The 21,114-nt window shown below is 37.1% G+C and overlaps 1 protein-coding gene across 1 annotated transcript; it reads left to right on the forward strand.

Moving 5' to 3' along the window:
- Window positions 1-5,610: 5,610 nt before the first annotated feature.
- LOC120721650 (adhesion G-protein coupled receptor G2-like) lies at window positions 5,611-20,467 on the forward strand. The gene is made up of 14 exons (XM_040012142.1): window positions 5,611-5,697; window positions 11,545-11,678; window positions 11,806-11,875; window positions 12,668-12,812; window positions 13,296-13,415; window positions 14,841-14,948; window positions 15,091-15,136; window positions 15,309-15,403; window positions 16,893-17,035; window positions 17,305-17,573; window positions 17,651-17,747; window positions 18,263-18,392; window positions 19,277-19,433; window positions 19,870-20,467. Exons 1-14 carry the CDS (start codon window positions 5,690-5,692, stop codon window positions 19,962-19,964), a joined length of 1,617 nt encoding a protein of 538 aa, XP_039868076.1. The 5' UTR covers window positions 5,611-5,689; the 3' UTR covers window positions 19,965-20,467.
- The last annotated feature ends 647 nt before the right edge of the window (window positions 20,468-21,114 follow it).

Raw genomic sequence — 21,114 nt, forward strand, 5'->3', positions numbered from 1 at the left:
CCACATGACATTCTCCCAATCCTCTGCTGTATCATCCATGTGCTCTCTGGCAAACTTCAGACGGGCCTGGACATGCACTGGCTTCAGCAGCGGAACACGTCTGGCACTGCGGGATTTGATTCCCTGCCGTTGTAGTGTGTTACTGATGGTGACCTTTGTTACTTTGGTCCCAGCTCTCTGCAGGTCATTCACCAGGTCCCCCCGTGTGGTTCTGGGATCTTTGCTCACCGTTCTCATGATCATTTTGACCCCACGGGATGAGATCTTGCGTGGAGCCCCAGATGGAGGGAGATTATCAGTGGTCTTGTATGTCTTCCATTTTCTGATGATTGCTCCCACAGTTGATTTTTTCACACCAAGCTGCTTGCCTATTGTAGATTCACTCTTCCCAGTCTGGTGCAGGTCTACAATACTTTTCCTGGTGTCCTTCAAAAGCTCTTTGGTCTTGGCCATGGCGGAGTTTGGAGTCTGACTGTTTGAGGCTGTGGACAGGTGTCTTTTATACAGATGATGAGTTCAAACAGGTGCCATTCATACAGGTAACGAGTGGGGGACAGAAAAGCTTCTTACAGAAGACGTTACAGGTCTGTGAGAGCCAGAGATTTTCCTTGTTTGAGGTGACCAAATACTTATTTTCCACCCTGATTTACGAATAAATTCTTTACAAATCCTACCATGTGAATTCATGGATTTTTTTTTCACATTCTGTCTCTCACAGTTGAAGTGTACCTCTGGTGCAAATTACTGACCTCTGTCATCATTTTAAGTGGGGGAACTTGCACAATCGGTGGCTGACTAAATACTTTTTTGCCCCACTGTACCTTTATTAGTCCCACAAGGGGAAATTTACTAACCTTTTTGTCGAGTAGCTAGATAGGCCTTTTTGTTTTACATTTCATTTTATTTAGGCCCAGGGAAACTATTGACCTCTTCTTGTTTCATTAATTTCTTTGAATTGACTCAACCGCCCAGTCATCCTCCCCCACCTTTTTGTTTTTGTTAAGTTTGGCTGCCAAGGCAAACAATCAATAAATCCTGCCTAATTGTTAACTTTCCTGTTGTTCTCCTTCATTAATTTTGATGGTCTGGTGTTGCTGTCTCCTCCCTGCCTTTGCCTCCACCTTGGTTTGGTGGGATATAATTCAAGGAATCATACGCCTAGACATTCAGTATGGGGACAACAGATTAAGCATAAACTCTTTGTGATATGTCTTTCAATGAGCTGTGCACATTTTGTTCCTTTGGGGTCAGTTTGACCCAAGTTGCTTTAGCTATGTGTTGTGGAAGTTTTCCATTTAAATAAAGCCTGCAGACGAGCAGTGAGCGGTAGCTAACATTCTTTAATCAAAGCACACAAAGAACAGACAACCAAGCTTGATGGAGCCCCTGCATGTCCGCGGGACAGACAGTCAGCAGAGTTCTCACTGAGCCTAGCATGGCTCTCAGTTAAATACCTTTTTTTGCTTGTTTTCTCTTTTTTTCTTTTTTTTTCTCTCAACACGTGATCCAGGAGAGGTTTTTTTTTTCATTTTAAGTGTCCTTTCTCACTGTCCCTCTTCCTCTGTTTTTCTTTTCCTTCCTCTTTCTTTCTCCCTTTCCTATCCCCCCACCATAACAACTAAAACTAAAATAAAATAAAAAAAATAACAAAGGCTGATCAAATGGACCAATATGGCAAGGCCAAGTAAATCCGTTGGGTATCTTTGCTGGCCTTCAGGTAACAATTCTGATGGCTAAAGAACCAATTGGGACAAAAAAGGAGCCATTTGCTCAGCATGTGATGCACAGACTAGCTTTGCCTTGAATATGCAAGTTTACAGAGGCGGATGCCCTGGTGAAGAACCAGAAAAAACAGGGCAATAATGGTACTTGACATGGCTGAAGGCCTGCATGGGCATAATATCACATGTTCATTTTTTTTTTCACATCTTGTGCCTTGGATAAAGAATTGCTCAAAAGGAAAGTTACCATGTTGGGGACAGTGAGAAGGAACAAGCCGGAGCTTTCTTCTGAACGTCTTGCTGTCAAGAACAGGAAGGTAACATCTTTAGTGTTTTCCTTCACTGAAAAAGCAACTCTAGTCTCCTATTGCCCCAAGGAAAGGAACAATGTCCTGCTGCTCAGCACAAAGATGCTGCCCTGAGCACCAGGGAAGACAAAAAACACCACAAAGGGTGCTAGACTATAATGAGACAACCTGGCCAAAGGTCATAGCCACATAATGGCTTTGGTGAAAACAAACAAACAAAAAAACGCAACTCAGCTCAACTATGCCATTGCCCGTTGTAAGCCTGGATAAGCCTGGAGTGTCATTATCAAGGGGCTATTTATGTATTCAATAAGTAAACAAAGAGCATGACACAAACACTTATTCTGGAGGAAAATATTGTAAAATATGTTAGTAATATCCGAGGAGAATAGAAGGATTAATGTATTCATTTGATAAATGACAAAGGCCTAACTCTAAATTGCATTAATTTCTGCTAATGAAAGCTATGGATGATGACAAGTATTTATTTTGCAGACAATGCATTTAAGGTATTAGTTTATTGTTTTTTTTATGATGAAAACAAGATAATTGACTACAATAGAAACAAGACAAGAGGAAACCTCTTCCGCTGAAAGTCTCTGGTTTAACAATAAAACCCTTTAACTGCTTCTAAATCCAAACGTAAAGGTTTATAGGGTCTTGAATTTTTTGTTGCTAAATAATGTTTTAAGAATATGTTATTTATGCAGTGCTTGATATGGTAGTGCAGCTCAGGTCAATGAACTGTTAGCTAGAGGTCTTTACATAGTAATGTTTCCAAACACTTTGCACGACTTTGTCAATAAAGAACTACTTGTTCAGAATTTGAATGTCAGCACATACAAATTAGCACATGTGTTAAATTCAAATTCTCTTTCAAACAGTTTTTACTGTAAGCTGTGTTGCAGGGAGTATTTACAGTTGTGGTAATAAGTAAAAGTCATGCAATCAATACACTGAGGAAAATTTTATAATTGTTTTTACTGTTATATTACTGTTCTCATCATCCAAACCGAATTTGTAACTTGTGATATTTATTGTCACAATTATTCATTTTATTTTAAAAGTAAAAGTTGTGATTTGTAAAAGTAGATAACCACAACTTCCCCTTTAGTGGGGAAGGCTACGTGGCACAATATCTTTCACACGTCTTTCATATTTTCTGTAATTCTGTTTACAGTTTTCTGTCCTTACTAGATGTGGGCTTGACTTGGATGATCCAGTTCAACAGTCAGTGAACAGAATGAGAAGAAGAGAATTCTTTCAACTCAGATTCCTCTTTACTTTGGTTTGCATCTCCAGTTTACGGTGGTATGTTACTTTGAGTTTTCTACACATGATATCATTTATTCCTTTTCCTCTGTGTCTCTCCTTTCTCTTGTTCTTTTGGAAAAAGGCACGTGTGGGCAAACGTTTCCCCTCTACTGCGCACTTGTATCGAACTAGCTGGGCATAAGAAGCTTCCCAAGTACCAACTGTAAAACAAAAACAATTACACATGTAGGCTGTATCCCAATTCAGGGTCTGCAGCCTCAAAGGCCACATTTTAAGGCCAGTTACTTCACAGCAACGCTTTAAAATATACACCGTTCAATAGTCGACCTTAATCTTACAGAGAATGTGATGATTTTATGGATAATTAAAGTCAGTCATATATCCACAAACACAACAAGCTGAAAGTCAGTGATGCTGCTCGGTTTACAGTCCTGAATATCACGGCACAAGCAGGATTCACTGCACTGTTAATGTTCGCTATGTTATATTGCTGCCTCTGTTAGGTGGTGTCGAGCCAAACGGACTTTAACGTGTGTTTGAACGAGCTGACGGTTCACTCGTTAAGCTGAAAGAAAGATGCTTTAATCACAGCAGTCACACATGTGTCCACTGCACCATCTGGGAACTCTTCTTGTTTAGCACTCGTAATAACACAAACACTAAATCCTCCTTCTCTTGTGCTGTTGTGTAGCAGTGTGTACACCTGAGACTGTCACCTGTCTGTCTGTCCTGCACTCTCTCTCTGTTTCTTTCTCTCTGATTGTGGAATAAAAGTATGAACATGTGTTTATAAGTTACACTTGTGTTTGAATCCTGCAGTTTATCACACATTTGATTTCCATGTGTGACAACTGCAAGTGTCCAAAGTGAGGACAGACTGAGGGACCCACTGCTGCACATCATCTGTGAGGCTTTGCACCCCTGATGATCCACCAGGACAAACTCAGCAGTGTGTGAGGAAGAGAAGGAGGAAGAGTCAGCAGCAGCTGACAGATGGAGAGAATAGACAGACTGTTCCCTGTTTGTGAAGCACTGCTCGAAAAGTTTAAAATAACTAACTGTCTGTCCTGAATCAGTCTTATTAGGTAATGTTCAAATAATTTGATCATCCCAGTGTTTTCAGTGTGGGAGAAAGTACCCAGGGCCTTCAAGTTACACACTATGAAAGGCAGCAACAAGTTTAATGTTCAGAAACCTAAAGTATGTATCAGCAGCAGAATGGAGCTAAAAATAAATGTTTGTTTCAGTTCTATGAAGCTTTGAGTATTTTGGATCAGTAGCACTGCTGTGTTTGTTGCATCATATTGCTGTAATTGTTTATATGCTTTATATATTCTGAGGTACGTTGATCTATAGAGTTACATCATATTCTATAAGGATGTTATGTGTTTGTATACTTTCTGCCCAGTTTGACCCATTTAGCAGACGTCAGCCTGTTTAAGGCTCTGATATCTATTCTGTATGACTTAAAGCAGTTATGACATGGTCTGATTTTCTCACCCAATAAAGGAATGTTTAATATATCAGTCTACTCTTCATTTTATCAGAAACAGTTATCACAGCTCGTACATTTGCTTTTTATACATATATGTAAGCATTGAGCCAAATTTAGTAATGCCAACATAAACAAACAATTGTCTCTTATATATAATAAATCTATATATATACTGTCAAAGATACTTGTCTTTGAGTGAAGATTTAAGTTAAGTTAAGTTAAATATAAATAACTGCAACTGAAATCTTTACTGAAGCTCAGTATTTGACACAGAGTTCAAGTTCACTGCTGTAATAACTAATGATGATTAATATAATATATTAATCATCATCATCATATAATATATCATCATATAATATAATAACTATAATAGAAACCGTGTAGAAACAAATGAACAAAATATGTTCTTCATTTCTGTCAAACAAAGCTGTATGACACGTTTCCAGCGGTTAGTCCTCAAGAAAAGGGCACTTGGCGCATCCCAGAGAAAAGTGCTCAAGCCCCTTCTATCTGTTGGTCATAGCAGTGACATACCACAATTTAGCCTCTAATGACAAATTTCTTTAAAATTCAGGATAAACTAGTTTATAAAAGGATAACTTAGTGCTGAATGTGTGAACAGAACAGTGTCTAGAACTCAGTGTAATATTTTTCAGTAGTTTAATGTTAGCCTGTATTTGCTGTACACCCAGTGGAAGAAGATATACAGTATATGTATTTTTAGGTTTATGTCAGCTGATGCTTCCTCTTTTTTATTCAAAAAATAATTTACATGTCAACAACTTCCTATAAACCTCTTCAGGGTTACTCATTTGCCTTTTTCCTGCTGTCACATCAGGTGGGCTCCGAATTCTTTTCGCATAAAATCATTTTAACAGGGACTGAGCAACATGCAAAGGTAGGCTGTTTGGCTGTATTTATGTTAGAGATTTACTTCGTCTCTCTGAATAAATGCTAATATTACAGCTATAATATTGTAGATTTTTAAAACTCTGAATAAAAAATTATTATTCTAATGTGTAAAGATTTAAATTTTGTGAATGCCTATCTCTGTGGTTTTTGGAGGGGTTTAAGCCATGTGTACTTTTTTAAACAAACTGTTCCTTGTGCGTAAATGTTGTGTTATTTATTTTATTACACATATATTGCTGTAAGATAATTAGAATAATATATTTTGAACATGTAAATATAACTCTAAGAAGAGAAAACTGTCTATGAAATGTTTATCCTCAAAAAAGAGTAGGATGAAGTATACACTTTTTCTGTTCCTGCCCCCTTATTTACAAGTCAGTATTCAGAATTCGACATAGTATAGTCGATACATCAAAATGAGGACAAGTCTTCAATAGAATACAATGAGACAGCTCAATCCCTGAGAGGAAAATTTCTTATATTCTTGCAATTTATTGTTTTTAAATATTCGTGCAAATTTTTGTATTGATGATCATTAACTTCATCTGTACAGGTGTTCCACACACTAACTCTGTGATATTTTAAATTTGTCCTTACTACTGGCTTGCTGAACATAAAGATTCCTCTTGGTTCATTAGTATTTGGCCTTATTTGGAACAAGTTCTGAATATTGTGAGGCAAAGATTTTTTTTCTGCTTTGTACATTGATTGTGCAGTTCTGAGTTCAGCCAAATCCTTAAATTTAAGAATATTACATTTAATAAAAAGTGGATTTGATGGTTTTTTTGAAGTGGTTTTATTTAAGTGTTACTTCACATCAGGCATCCCATTGCTAATATTATCATTATTAGTGGTGTAGCAGTTGTAGTATAAGGTGTAGAATTAGTATTAATATAATTGGCCTAACGGCCTTTGCCCTAGGTGGGTTCAGTCTTGGACACCCCGCCTTTTCTAATCTTTGGAACTAATATGGCCTCATGTGTTTCCAATAAAATTAATTAGAACTCTATTACAATTTTGTTTTTGATTACCAATTAATAACATTGATAACTCGTGTCTGCTGTTAAACATATTGGTCATATAGCAATATGTATATAAAGCAGCAAATAATGTAAATATAAATACAAATATAAATACAATTTAATATGTAAATATTATAACACATCTCACACCTTTGAATGTGACCCATTTCCTCGCTTTTTGTGGAAACGGGAAGTATAGATCAGTGGCGTCAAACTCATTTGATGGGTCAGACCAGTAACACTCCCTTTTCTGTCAGTGTAAGGAAGTTACATACTTAATAATTTGAAATCTGTCAGCATGACTCTACCAGAAAAAGCTCTCGCAGCTCATTGCCCAGACTGTCCCGTTTTTTTTGTTGTTGTTTTCTTCCTTTTTTTCACATTCAGGCCTGAGAGATTCAGTTACAATAGAATAGAATAGAAAACCTTTATTATCCTACTAATGAGAAATTTGGGTGTTACACAGCTCTTATAGCAAGAGGAATATGAAATATAGAAGGAAGACACAAAGTGGTCCTATATACATAAACAACCATTCATGCCAGCAACAGCTGCTGGTAAGAATGACCTGCGGTAGCACTCCTTCCTACACTGTAGGCAGTGTAGGGACTAACGCGTTATTAAGGAACGCGTTACAGTAACTACATTATTATTGTGGTAACGAGCACGGTAACTAGTTATTATGCCAAAATCAGCAACACGTTTACGCTACAATATTAAAATAAAAGTTTATTCAGCATAAAGAGTGGGTATATAAGATTATTTGTCTGTTGTCACTGGGTGGTGCTGAGGTCATGTTCTGGGGTCAGCTTGTGTAAAGGAAGAAATACATGAGAAGTTTAATTCTCAAAGCTGAAATAAAATCCAATCCTTCCCCTCCTGACCGGTGCTTCAGGTTCTGAAGTTCTGCTTTTACATTTTTTCAGTCAACAGTTCTGCTGGTGCCTGACATGCAATATAAAAAGACAAAGCTGTCTAGACTAACAGGTTATCCAGGATAATATTTCACCTTTGATATTCAAATCAAAATTATAAAGAAGGAGACTCCTTAAATCCAAATCATTGTAATAAAAAGTGGCAGGAAACATCTTTGGGGTGGCTGTAGCTCAGGAGGTAGAGCAGGTCAGCTGCTGGTTGGTTGATGGTTCTATCCCTGGCTACCCCTGTTTGCATGCCAAATATCCTTGGGCAAGATACTAACCCCAACTTGCTCTCCGATGCATCCATTGGAGTATGAATGCGGATGAATGATAGTTAGAAAGCACTCACCATAAAACAGTGCTTGTGTGAATGGGTGTGTATGGGGTGAATGTGGCGTGTTGTATAGAGCGCTTTGAGTACTCCGGGAGAGTAAAAAAGCGCTATACACGAACCAGTCCAAACTAGTTCACGCATTTATTACTTCCAGGCTGGACTACTGTTTTTCATTATTATCAGGATGTCCTAAAAACTTTCTGAAAAGCCTTCAGTTAACCCAAAATGCTGCAGCAAGAGTCCTGACAGGGACTAGAAAGAGAGAGCAGATTTCTCCTGTTTTGGCTTCTCTTCATTGGCTTCCTGTTAAATCCAGAATTGAATTCAAAATCCTGCTCCTCACATACAAGGTCTTAAATAATCAGGCCCCATCTTATCTTAATGACCTTGCAGTACCATATCACCCTATTAGAGCACTTCGCTCTCACACTGCAGGCCTACTTGTTGTTCCTTCCTGTTGAGCCTTCAGTTTTCAGGCCCCTCTTCTCTGGAACCAGCTTCCAGTTTGGATTCAGGAGACAGACACTATCTCTACTTTCAAGATTAGGCTTCAAACTTTCCTTTTTGCTAAAGCATATAGTTAGGGCTGGACCAGGTGACCCTGAATCCTCCCTTAGTTATGCTGCAATAGACGTAGGCTGCTGGGGGATTCCCATGATGCAGTTTTTCCTTTCCAGTCACCTTTCTCACTCACTATGTGTTAATAGACCTCTCTGCATTGAATCATATCTGTTATTAACCTCTGTCTCTCTTTATCCTGTCTTCCTTCTCCGGTCCCAGCAGATGGCCCCGCCCCTCCCTGAGCCTGGTTCTGCCGGAGGTTTCTTCCTGTTAAAAGGGAGTTTTTCCTTCCCACTGTCACCAAAGTGCTTGCTCATAGGGGGTCATATGATTGTTGGGTTTTTCTCTGTATCTATTATTATAGGACATACTGAACAATATAAAGCGCCTTGAGGCGACTTTTGTTGTGATTTGGCGCTGTATATTTTTTATTTTTATTCCTATTTATTCTATTTATCCCCTTCGTATATTTTATTTATATTTGTCTCTGTATTTATATATATGTGTGTGTGTGTGTGTGTGTATATATATATATATAACATTCTGTAACTGTAACTTCTGTCGGTGCTGTGCTTTTGGAAACCGAATTTCCCAGAGGAACCCACCCGAGGGATTAATAAAGTTCTATCTTATCTTATCTCTTATCTCTATAAATAGAATTGAATTGAATTTACCATATTTGGGAAAACTTTATCAAGGGTTAATCTAACAAAGGTTAGTTTGTCAATTTTCTACTACTTTACCCATATTTTGATTTGACTAGTGTATATTTTGGTAATAATTTTTTATTTGAATTATTATGGACAGGCGAAATGTAACCCGCTCTTGAGTAAGTACACCTCACTCTAGGTTCAGTAGTCAAGTATGAGTGCATGCGATGATAACACACACGTTTTGAGTTAACTCTAAACAATCTTAATGCAACAACAGATAACAATTACAAGACAGAAATTACAACTGAGGCCTTCACTAAAAAGAAGAGGAACAAGAGAAAACTGTTCTTAATCTCTTGAAATGATGTTTAAAGGGTATTTGGTTAGTTGCAACTCCACCTTTCACTGGTCCTGCCCACCCACTTAAGATCAATGTAAAATAAGTTTGACACCACTGCTCTCTAGCGTTTATACTCGGGAGTTAAAGTGGGCTGGAAGGAGTTCAGGTGTCCGCAAGTTTTGGTTGTGGTACTTAAGAATCTAGCTGGAGATACAGAAGAAGATTCTGCTACACAGTGTGTTGCTAGATAAAGGTAAAGCTGCTGTATTTCATGGAGAGAGAAAAGAGTGTGAGTTTAATTCATTCAGAGATCCAGAAAGTTGTAGAAAGACAGGACAGGAGAGGGAGAAGACAGGTCAGATTTAAAGATAAGCCCTGCTCAGTGACGCTTGATAAACTGCAGGTTGCTGTCAATTGTAAAGACAGTATAAACAGTATAGTGTCAGTGTATAGGGGATGGACATCAACTATGATAGCTTGTGAAACTGCTGACATCCTGCACAAAGAAAAGCTGCTGGCAGATTCTTTGTCCAGGAAAATGCTGTGTAATTATATGACAGATTTTTGGAAAGAGGTGAAAGCTCTCAATAACTGTAAACCATCTCTACCATCAACTGTTGAAGGTGTTTCTGGGGCAGATAACATTGCAGCATTATGGAGACAGCATTACAGTGCGTTGTTTAACTGTATAAAAAGTGAACCATACGAGGACAATTTTGACATGAGTAATGACACAATAAGTGTAAGGACACATGAAGTATATGAAGCCATTCATAGGTTATCTGATAATAAATCCTCTGGTTTGGATCACATCACTGCAGAACATTTAAAACATGCTAGTTTAAGGCTAGCTCCTCTTCTAGCACTCTGTTTCACTGGGTTTATGATTCATGGCATATTACCAGACTTAATGCTGTGTATTTTACTGGTACCAGTTATGAAGGACAAAGCTGCAAAAGTGAGCTGTTTGGATAATTATAGGCCGATACTTGCCAGTATTTTATCTAAGGTGTTCGAAAGAATCTTGTTTGATAGAATTAGTGTGTTCATCTCTTCTCTGTTTAATCTGTTTGGCTTCAAACCAAAGCACGACACTGACGTGTGCATATATGCACTCAAGGAAATAGTCAGTTTGTATAGGGCTAAAAATTAATCTGTCCTCATGTGTTTCATTGATGCCTCTAAGGCTTTTGATCGAGTAACCCAAAGAAAACTTTTTGATAAACTGAAGAGACGGGGAGTTCCTCAGTACATCGTGAGGATTCTCTCTTACTGGTACGCTCATCAGAACATGCAGGTTAAATGGGGAAGCAGTATTTCTGCCCTCTTTGGTGTCAGCAATGGTGTTAGACAGGGTGGGATTTTGTCTCCAATTTTATTTAATCTGTATGTTGATGATTTGTCCATACAGCTGAGAGCCTGTAACACTGGGTGTATATTAGGTAAAACATTGATAAATCATCTTATGTATGCCGATGACCTGGTTGTTTTTAGTCCAAGCAGTGCTGGGTTACAGGATCTTCTCAATGTCTGTACTGAATATGGTGCACAATATGACATAAAGTACAGTGCTGTTAAAAGTGCTGTTTTGATATGTAGAACTATGTAGTACAGGAGGACATGCAGACGGTTGGTGTGAGAAAGGAGAATGCAGTGTGCCAAACCCTAAAGCAAGCAGTCAAATAATAATAATAATAATAATAATAATAATAATAATAATAATAATAATTGTTGGTGATGTTTCTCCATCAGTGCTGTTAAGTATTTTTCCGAAGAAAATTATCTGTGTCCTCGTAGACTTTAGACAGTTGTTAGAACCCACAGATTTCACAAAAATGTGTCTCTTAAATTCAAAAGTCTTATGTTTTAGTGCTTCTTAATAACACCTTAATCTCATCAGGCAGTATTTGCTTTGACGGAGGGTGAACTTCTTCCATAACCTAAGCCTATTATTGTTTCTAAAGCACAGATACTGTTTTAAATTAATTCTCTGCACTTCGCAGCATGAAGTGGTGGCTTCTCTTTTGGCTGGTGTTTTTCCTGTCACACCAACCTTCTGCATGTCGTAGTTCACCACCAGTCTGTAGAAACAAACCAGGTCCACCAGGTCGGGATTCCTGCAGGGGCCAGTGCAACAGTAAGATGCTTTACTATTAATATTTAAGGCTCATGTTTCCATGTGAAACATTCTGTAGAACTTTTAATTAACTCAATGTTGTAAAAATGTGTATATGATTAATTAATTAATTAATTAATTATTACAGGGCTTGGCACATGCTGTAAGGAAGTTTTAGCCAACATTTTTAAAACCGGAAGCTGTGATGACGCTGTCAAGTAAACACTTTCCTTCTAAATAACTTTTTTTGAGTTTTCTATTTTGAAAAACTGTTAGATTAAATATGTATATAGGAGCAAAATCAAAAGGGTTGAGATGGTAATGTATTTCAGATGGTTTATGGCAGGGGTGTCAAACTCAATCAGACAAGGGGCCAAAACCCAAAGCACACTTTAGTTCGCAGGCAAACAGGATTTACTGAACAGATTAAAACTGAAAGTTATTTTAACATAAATATGAACAAAAACAGGACAGGATACAATATTCTTTCTTAGAAAATAACTGAAATAACTAAAAAATACATCCTGTCAAATGTATAAAAATTTAAAATATGAAGGTGCTCCAAAAATGAAAATAAAAACAGGTCACTAGTGTCCCGTTATACTGCCACTGTATCAGCTCCATTTGAACCTGTAAAAATGCAGTTCCGTCGTCGGCAGCAAATGGGTTGTGATGCAGCTTGAAATTTATTTTCTTTTTCTGGTTTACTTTCCAAAGCACAGTGTGCACTCATAAGTGCAGCTTTACCTGAAGCTCCTTCACTGCATCAGCACATCAGTGATCATGCAAGTCTGCAATTGGCAGATTTCCTCATTCTGCTCACAAACTCTTTCCCTGACTTAGTTTCTGCACCTTTGTAAAATACACCATGTTGCCAACTCTAAATCTATTTTCCGGGATTTGAACTGCTGGCCTTGACTTTGGCACCTTTGGTCTGTGATGTGTAATTAATGTAAGATTTTTAATCAAAATGTGGCATTCTGATTTTGTTTCTTATCCTTTTCAACAAGGGCCATTAAGGAGCTGCAAGAGATTCTAGAGGAAGAAGAAATAAGCGGGACCAGTTCATCAATTATTTCTGACACTGTTGTTGCCCTACAGTATAAACCCAATCGTACCTTTAAAGGCCTCGATATTTATGCCAGCGATAATCAGGTGTTTAAAAATAATTTCATAGTGTAATGTGACAATGATATTTTAAGCTGTTCACAGTTTTTAGCAGCAAAACTGGCAATATTTGTTTTGTCTAAATTTTTGGTCTTGAAAACCGCTGGGAATGGTTGAGATTGTTTATATCCTATTGATGTCCAAATGTGCATGTATTTTTAGTTACTTTTGTCCTTATTTTCCCTAAGCCACAAAACAGCTTGTTTGTTATTGCTTTAGCTATGAAATATCTGAACATGTTCTTTATACTGTAGATTAAACTTTCCTGCTGCTTTGCATCTCGGAGTCTGTGAACCTTAATGACTTTCCTCAAGTTCCAGCAATTTGAGATCATTTGGACTAAAATGGCTGAAGAGCAGTTTTGGATTTCCATTAAATTTATAATGCATGTTTAGATATATGCTAAGTTGAGAATAATGTTACTGTTATTCACGTCATCTTCCTGTTTTTGGCACGTTGATGCATATGCAGGTACAACCAGGCCAGTCTCCGCCCAGCAGCAGAGTGAAAGTTCAGCTGCCGAGTGAACTGCAAGCTGGACCAAACAACAAGATTGTGTTCTGCATGATTAAGTGGCCTGAAACATACCAGGTCAGAAATTAAACTCTTATACAAAATTCTGAATTTTATACAGACATAGATTTTACACTGTAAATTAAACTACTATCGTTTGTTGATTTAGCTTGTTTTAGCCAAGTAACATTACTAAAAAAAAAATCTTTTTAAATAGGCAAACATTTGGTCCATATTTATTTTATCTTCCAGTCATTTAACATTATTTATTATTAAGAAACCTTTGTCTCACTATCTTGATAACAGACCTTCATCTGAGCACTCAAACCTGCCACCATTCAGCTCAAGTCACATTATTTAAAAACAAACAAACAAAAATATAAGCATATATACATAATTGACCCTTGACATTACAGAAGTAAAGCAGGAGACAAATAATAGATTTTTTACTTAGTGCAGACCTCTAGGAAACTAGAATAGCTAAAGTAACATCCACATAAAGGCCCCAAGGTCTCATAGTTTTCTGTAGTAAAACACTGCATTGTAATAAAATCAATTCTACACACATTACATGCCAATTGTTTAAATTTAGCTGCTTATACACCAAAAGTGCCTCAGCCTCAGCTTCATTTGGAAATATATGATAATTATCGAATAGAGTTGCTGGCAGAACAGTAAAGTGATTGTTTTTATGTTCATGTCAGGAAGACAGATGTGTAGATTTTATAAAGATTTATTTGGAACCTGCCGTGCCTCTGCACATCAAACTAGTGACAAAAATATAGCAATTTATTTTGAGTTAACTCGCACAGATATCTTCATGTGGAGAAACAGTTTTAAAACTGCAATGATTATTTACCCTGCTGTGTATTCAAAATACCTTTATGCCATATAATAGCATTTATCCCAAGCTACAAATATTAATTCATATATGCAGTACATGAAAGCTCCAACACATGTAACAATGTACAAATAACTTTGTGTCCAGTACGTTATTGCCTCCATGATTTAATAAATGGATTGGATGTGTCTCATGAAGGAGCAATAAGTTTGGACTTAACATTGTTCTTTATGGTTTAATGTCTTCATATTTTAAACATAAAAGAATGTTTTGCCACAGGAACATTAAGTGAAATAGTGTTAGTCATTTATTTATTTACATTAAATTAGTTTAATTTTATACATTAAAAGACAGCTATGGGAACTGCTCTAATCAGTAAGAGTTAATCAATTTGTTCAACTTTCACACAGGAAGAGGATGAGTTATATATTTAAATGCAAATGTGCTGAAGGTCTTTAGCAATAATGCACAAAATATAAATGCGGTATATATTAAAGACACTTCTATGTATATTTTTATGTAGAAAAGTTGGTACACAGGGAAAAATCACTACAACCTTTTAATAAAATGTAAATTACATTAAAATTATTTCATAATAGACAACAAATCTTAAATAAATATTTTCTCAAAAAACAAACTGATGAATGTGTGTTTTATTGTAGACTGACGTTTATGACAGAAGACTGTTTGGCCTGAATGTGCAGCGCAAGAGGATATCAGGACTACAGCAGCGTGTCAACATCACCACAAACCTAACCAAGAAAATAAATGTACTTAATGTTGTCATTTACTGCAGATGTGCCTTTTACAATATTATATTATTAAATATATTTTATCTTTTGTTTAGCAAAAGTTAATAAAAAAAAGTTAGGCATATATAGTATTTAAACATGCAATATTTCTGTGCCATAGGAAACCCAAAAACTCTCATGTCAGTTCTTTGACTTCTCAACAAACAGTGAGTAACCAAGCATCACATCTGCCAAGAATAATGTAAAACATTAATATTTTTTTAAATAAACTTCAGTCATTGTTGTTTGTGTTTTGTCTTAAGATCACAAAGCTGATCTGATCTGACTTGGATATAAAAACATCTTATGTATAACTGATCTCTATTTTTGATGTATCAGCTTTTAGTGAGGATGGATGCATTACTCTATGGACACGTGGCCAGAATAATGTCACCTGTTCCTGTGACCATCTCACATACTTTGCTGTGCTCCTGGTAGGAGGGACAATTTTTCATTCTAAAAAAGTGGAATTTCAGGACTTACATGTCTTTAGACTTGAGGGAAACTCGATCAACAAAATATAGACAAACACCTCAGTAATAAAATGGGAAATCTCTTTTAGCAGGTGTGTTGCTAACAATCCAACAAGTTCATGCTGAGTTGGACACAGTTTAGCTATCTGGTTCTGATGCTTTGGTAAAAAGTTGTTGTGTGTAATGGCCAACTTCAGCCTTAACTCACAAAGTCAAACTTTCTATTGTAATTCCTTTAAGCAGTTGTCAAATGTTTGAAGAATAACTTCTTGAAGGACATTCAAAGCTCTTTTTTGGATGTTGTCTGCCTCTTGCTCCACTCTCTGTCAGGACGATCCCATAATAATGCTTCAATAATGTTGTGGTTTTTTCTTCTCTTCTACTCTTTAACTGTCGTAATAGTATCTTTGGAATCATTTTAATGCTGAAACTGTCAACACATAGTATTGCATGGACAATCAAAATCTGACAGTACCTTCACTGTGTTCATAATAACATCAACTTTGATAAGATTTTCAACACCACTGTGTAAACATAACAGAGCCCCCGCTGTGTTCTACAGACAGCTGCAGACACTCACTGTTGTACCTCTCTCCTGACCTCCTCCATATAAAAAAATGTGAACCAAAAAATGTCATTCCTCCATCAGGCATGTTACCAGTGATTTTCAATACAGTTCATATGTAATTTAATGTGCATCAGCCTTTTCTGAAGAATTAGAAGCTAAATTTAAAGACATGAGGTGTGACTCAAGACTTTCATAGTACTGACTTTACAGTATGTTTAATATATGTTAAAACAAAAAAGATTAATTTATACTGTACAACGTACAACACTCATCTCTTGCCAAAATGTTTCCTCAACTATAGTGTGTTATTGAGAATGTAGCTGCACTGGGTGTGCCCTGCCTACGTCGTGTGATTCCTGATACTATCACTAGATGCCCCAAAGTGAACAAAAGTAATCTTTTTCTGTTACAAATGCTCCCTTTACACCATGACTACAATCTTCATTCTTTTGTTAGTATCATCTGTTCTCACGCACAGTTCATTGGCTCATTGACTTGTCATTGATTATCTTATCTGTGACTTACTTTTCCTCATCTACATCTTTGTTTTACAACACCTAATTTACTGAAAACTTTCTGAAATAAAAACCGTGTTCAGGGTGTTGTGATTTTAATTTGATATAGCCAAAGACTTGAATGATGAAGAAAATAAATACTAAAACTGGACAAACAAGACTGCATTTCCCCAATCACGTGTCTGTCTCCTGCTTATTTTATTGTATCGAACTGCACTCTTGCATACACCTCCTCTATTCCTGTTGCTTATTTTGTATTGACTTTACTGCTTCACTGTTTGCGTGTCTTATGTTTAATTTCTACTCACTGACTACTTCTCACAATCAAAATGTTGCAAAATAAAGTGAGTGTGTATTTTCTGCACAGCTGCCTGTTTCTGGCTCTGATACAAATGGCACTGGGTCCCTCTCACCTAAAGACCAGGAGATTTTAACATACATCACTCTGATTGGCTGCAGTCTCTCTCTTTTTGCCCTGGTCATCACTGTTTTGCTCTTCATCACAAATAGGTAATTCATTTAATGACATTCTTCATCCTTTCTGTCTCTGCTTTTCTTATTAGACTCCTCCTATCCCATTGACTATTCAGCATGTACTATCGCCTTCCAGTCCTGACTTTTTTAACACCACAGTCAATTAATAACCTTTTTGTCTTTTTTCTTTGTTTTAATCTTTGTTCCTTATCACATCATACATGTAGATTTGGTCTAATTGTATTCCAAACAGAATAATACTAAAAAAGATGTGACTTACCATGAATCACATCTGCATTTGCCAGAAAGGTCAGAGAAGATGTTTCTATGAAGGTCCACATCAATCTTGTGATCGCCCTGATCCTCCTCAACCTGCACTTCCTGCTAAGTTCCAGGGTGGCAGCAGTGTCCTCCACTGGGCTCTGTTTGTACATGGCTCTTGCTCTTCACTACTCCCTGCTGGCCACTTTCAGCTGGATGGCTTTGGAGGGATTTCATCTCTACCTTCTCTTAGTCAAAGTCTTCAACATCTATATCAAGAGATACCTGCTCAAACTCAGTGTGGTGGGATGGGGTGAGTGGAATAATTTAAGCAAGAAGCTGTTTATCATCATCATCATCATCATCTAAATAACTGTTCTTGTGTTTCAGGTGTTCCTGCAGTCATTGTGTCAGTGGTAGTGATCATAGACAGAGGCTTTTACAGTCCTGTCTCTCTGGACGCATCTAAATCCAACAACACTGATATGTAAGGAAAATATCTGCAAGCATCTAAAATTGAATAAAGAAAATTTAAAATAAAAATTCATATTTATTTATTAACTGTTGGTGTACACATCAGAGTGTAGAGGGGAAAGTGTCATACAAGGGATAGGAATCAAACTCAATTTTACCAAACACTTATTTGCCTCTGGTATATTTCACCACATGCATCTAAATTATCCGCTATACCCACCCCCAAAAAAGTTAATTCTGTTCATCTGGATGTAATGTTTTCAGTAGGAGAAACGTTTCATCACTCTTTCAAATGATGGGAAAGGCTGGGGAAACCTGCAGTCAGCTGAGACTGAAGAAGTCACTTGGATGAGTGACGAAAAGTTTCTTGCAATGAAAACACTACGTCCATATGAACAGAATCAACCTTTTGGGGCGATTTCCCATCCTGGATGGTTGAGCATGCATCAATACGCCTGCAATAAGATTTCTATTACAGAAAGTACTTCTTAACTGAAACATGGGTCATCTGAACTCCCTTTCTTTTAGATGCTATATAACCAATAACGAGGTCAAGATGGGGACTACACTGGGACCATTCATCTTGGTGTTCCTCTTTAACATGATCATGTTTGCGGTGACAATCAGACGAGTTTGGACTCTACGCAAAACCACAGAGGTACTGGGCAGTTTTGTGTTGCTATTGTCAGCATGTCCTATGAAAGCTTAAAAATAACAATAATGAATTAGTCTTATAAACAAATGGTAGTTTTATATAACAAGAAAAATAAAGGCTAACTCTAGTCATCACTATTGTTAATTTTTATTTTACATTAGTCGTTCCTTTTAAAGGATGAACTGTGAGATGGGTTGTCTGTTAGCTTTTAAGACCAAGTAAATTCTCAGAAAAAAATAAAGGAACACTTTTTATTCAGAGTGTAGCATTAAGCCAACTTGATGAAGTAAACTTCTGGGATACTGATCTGGTCGGTTAAGTAGCAGAGGGAGTGTTAATCAGCCTCAGCTGATTTGACGTTAATGAAATAAACAGCGAGAGCTATGGATGCCATTAGATATCAGGATATCCTTGATCCATTGTCAGACCCTAAATTGGATCAGTGGTTTCTTGGTTCCTCCTGGTGCATGACAATTCAAAGACTCATTTGGCAGCTCCTGAAGGAAGAAAGACCTGATACCATTAACTGCCCCCACACCTATCTGACCTAAATTCAATAGAACACCTCCGGGACATTATGTTTTGGTCCATCCGATGGTGCCAGGTTACAGCTTAACTGACCAGAAGCTCAGTGATGCACTGGTCCAGATCTGTGAGGAGATCCTTAAAGACACCATCCAACATCTCATTTTTTTGCAATGAGATCTGTTGTGTTTTTAAAGTGTTCCTTTAAATCTTTTCAGCACTGTATTGTGTTTTGTAGTCATTTATCTAAAAACAAACAAACAAACAAAAAACATACTTTAGTATTGACTATTTAAACACATTTGTCTTACTGTGTGAGATTGTATATAATCTCCTGTGTCATTCTATATTTGGCAAATCAGTTTGGGCAGAGTAACCGTGACAGAGCCAAGAAAGACATTTGTACCCTGCTGGGAGTCATGACTCTGCTCGGCGTTACCTGGGGCCTGGTCTTCTTCTCTTTTGGATACCTGACCACTCCTGGCATCTACCTCTTCTGCATCCTGAACTCACTACAAGGTCTGTATAACCATTAGTATGTTAAGGCAAGGCAAGTTTATTTATATAGCACAATTCAACAACAAGGTGATTCAAAGTGCTTTACAGAGACATTAAAAAACAAAAACAAATATAAAGCACGATTTAAAATTGAAAAAAAAAGGAAGTAACAGTAGATAAAATCAGTAGTTAAAATGTAAGTTTTGAAATTTAAGCTTAAAAGTAAAACAGTGTGGATTTGCTTTATTCAAATGCAGCTGAGAACAGGTGAGTCTTCAACCTGGATTTAAATAAACGGAGTGTTTTGGTCCTTCACAACTTACAATCTGCACATCCTGCAGATTCTGACACACAGATGAATTACTACTTTCATTTTCAAATGTGCGTACTCATTGCATCTCTCTTTATAAAGTCTAAACATTTACTTCTCTTCCTCTCTCTTGCTTGTTCCATGCAGGTTTCTTCATCTTCCTGTGGTTTATGATGTCACTGAGAAAGGCTAAAACTGCAGTTACTAAGACAAGCAATGAAACACGAAGCACCAGCACCTAGCTTACACACAACTACCAATACCCCGAGAAGTTCCTTTGTGTGTGTTGTTGGAATGTTTAATGCAATATTAACTTAGAAACATTGTTGTATACATGAGTTCAAGAAGAAATTGTATCAGATAAGAGATCAGCTGACACTAAAAAAATGTATGTGAATGTATTAAGTGTGAAGATTTTAACAGCTCAAATTTAGTTTGAAGTTTTCTTTTTATTGCAATAGACAGAGTTTTTGTGGCAAGCAGTTTATCTTATTGTTAGAGGATAGATCACCTGTCTCTTTTTACACTCGCTTTCAGAGATCAGAGGCAAAACAACATAAAATTGATATTTTGTCACATTTTCACCAGTCTGCACATTAGATCTTAGTTTTAAATGAAACTCACCTGGCATTAGTTTAGTATTTTAAGAGGCTGTTATGTTGATTGATTGCACACACAGCATTTTGCTTTATTGTAATTGAACTGGTCTGAAAATTATTTTATATTAAAGCACATTGTGAATCACTAAAGGCTGTGGTGTTAGTAATAACAGTAATAGCTGTCTTATTACCTTCACCCTATGGACATTTAGGAGTTACGGGCATTCTAAAGTGAAAATCTCAGTTTTGTTCAGTATCATTATCATATGGTAACTCATAGTTTAAAAATCAAAAGTGTACTAATTTAATGTTTGCAACAAAGAATGTCAGAAAAAAACAGCGGTACCCTGCATATAGGTAGAGAACCCTTTAAAAAGTGTATTTTGGGTAAACAGTGGTCATATCACCACGTGGGACCGGTGGCTGCTCAGAGACACTTACACCATGAAAGGTCTCTTCTTTACCCACACTTTGATAACGTACGGTTACTGTACAACCTTGGTTCTCTTAGTGAAAGACTATCTCTCCACACCATCACATATTCCATATGTACGGGGTACGACTCCCCTTGGTCGTGGCACAAGGATACTTACTTAAGACACTCCGGCACGCCCGGCTACACCCCACAGCTCATGTATAAAACAGCTGTGCAGACTTGACACCGGTGATAGTTTGATCAGAGGGCGTCTTCGAGCAGCCTGACGGTGGAGAGATAGTTTCTCACTAAAAGAACCAAAGCTACACAGTAATCGTATGTTCTCTAGCATATCAAGACTATCTCTCCACACCGTTA

This window comes from Simochromis diagramma, unplaced genomic scaffold (genome assembly GCF_900408965.1).
Source record: "Simochromis diagramma unplaced genomic scaffold, fSimDia1.1 OVJJ01000603.1, whole genome shotgun sequence".
Lineage (NCBI taxonomy): Eukaryota > Metazoa > Chordata > Actinopteri > Cichliformes > Cichlidae > Simochromis > Simochromis diagramma.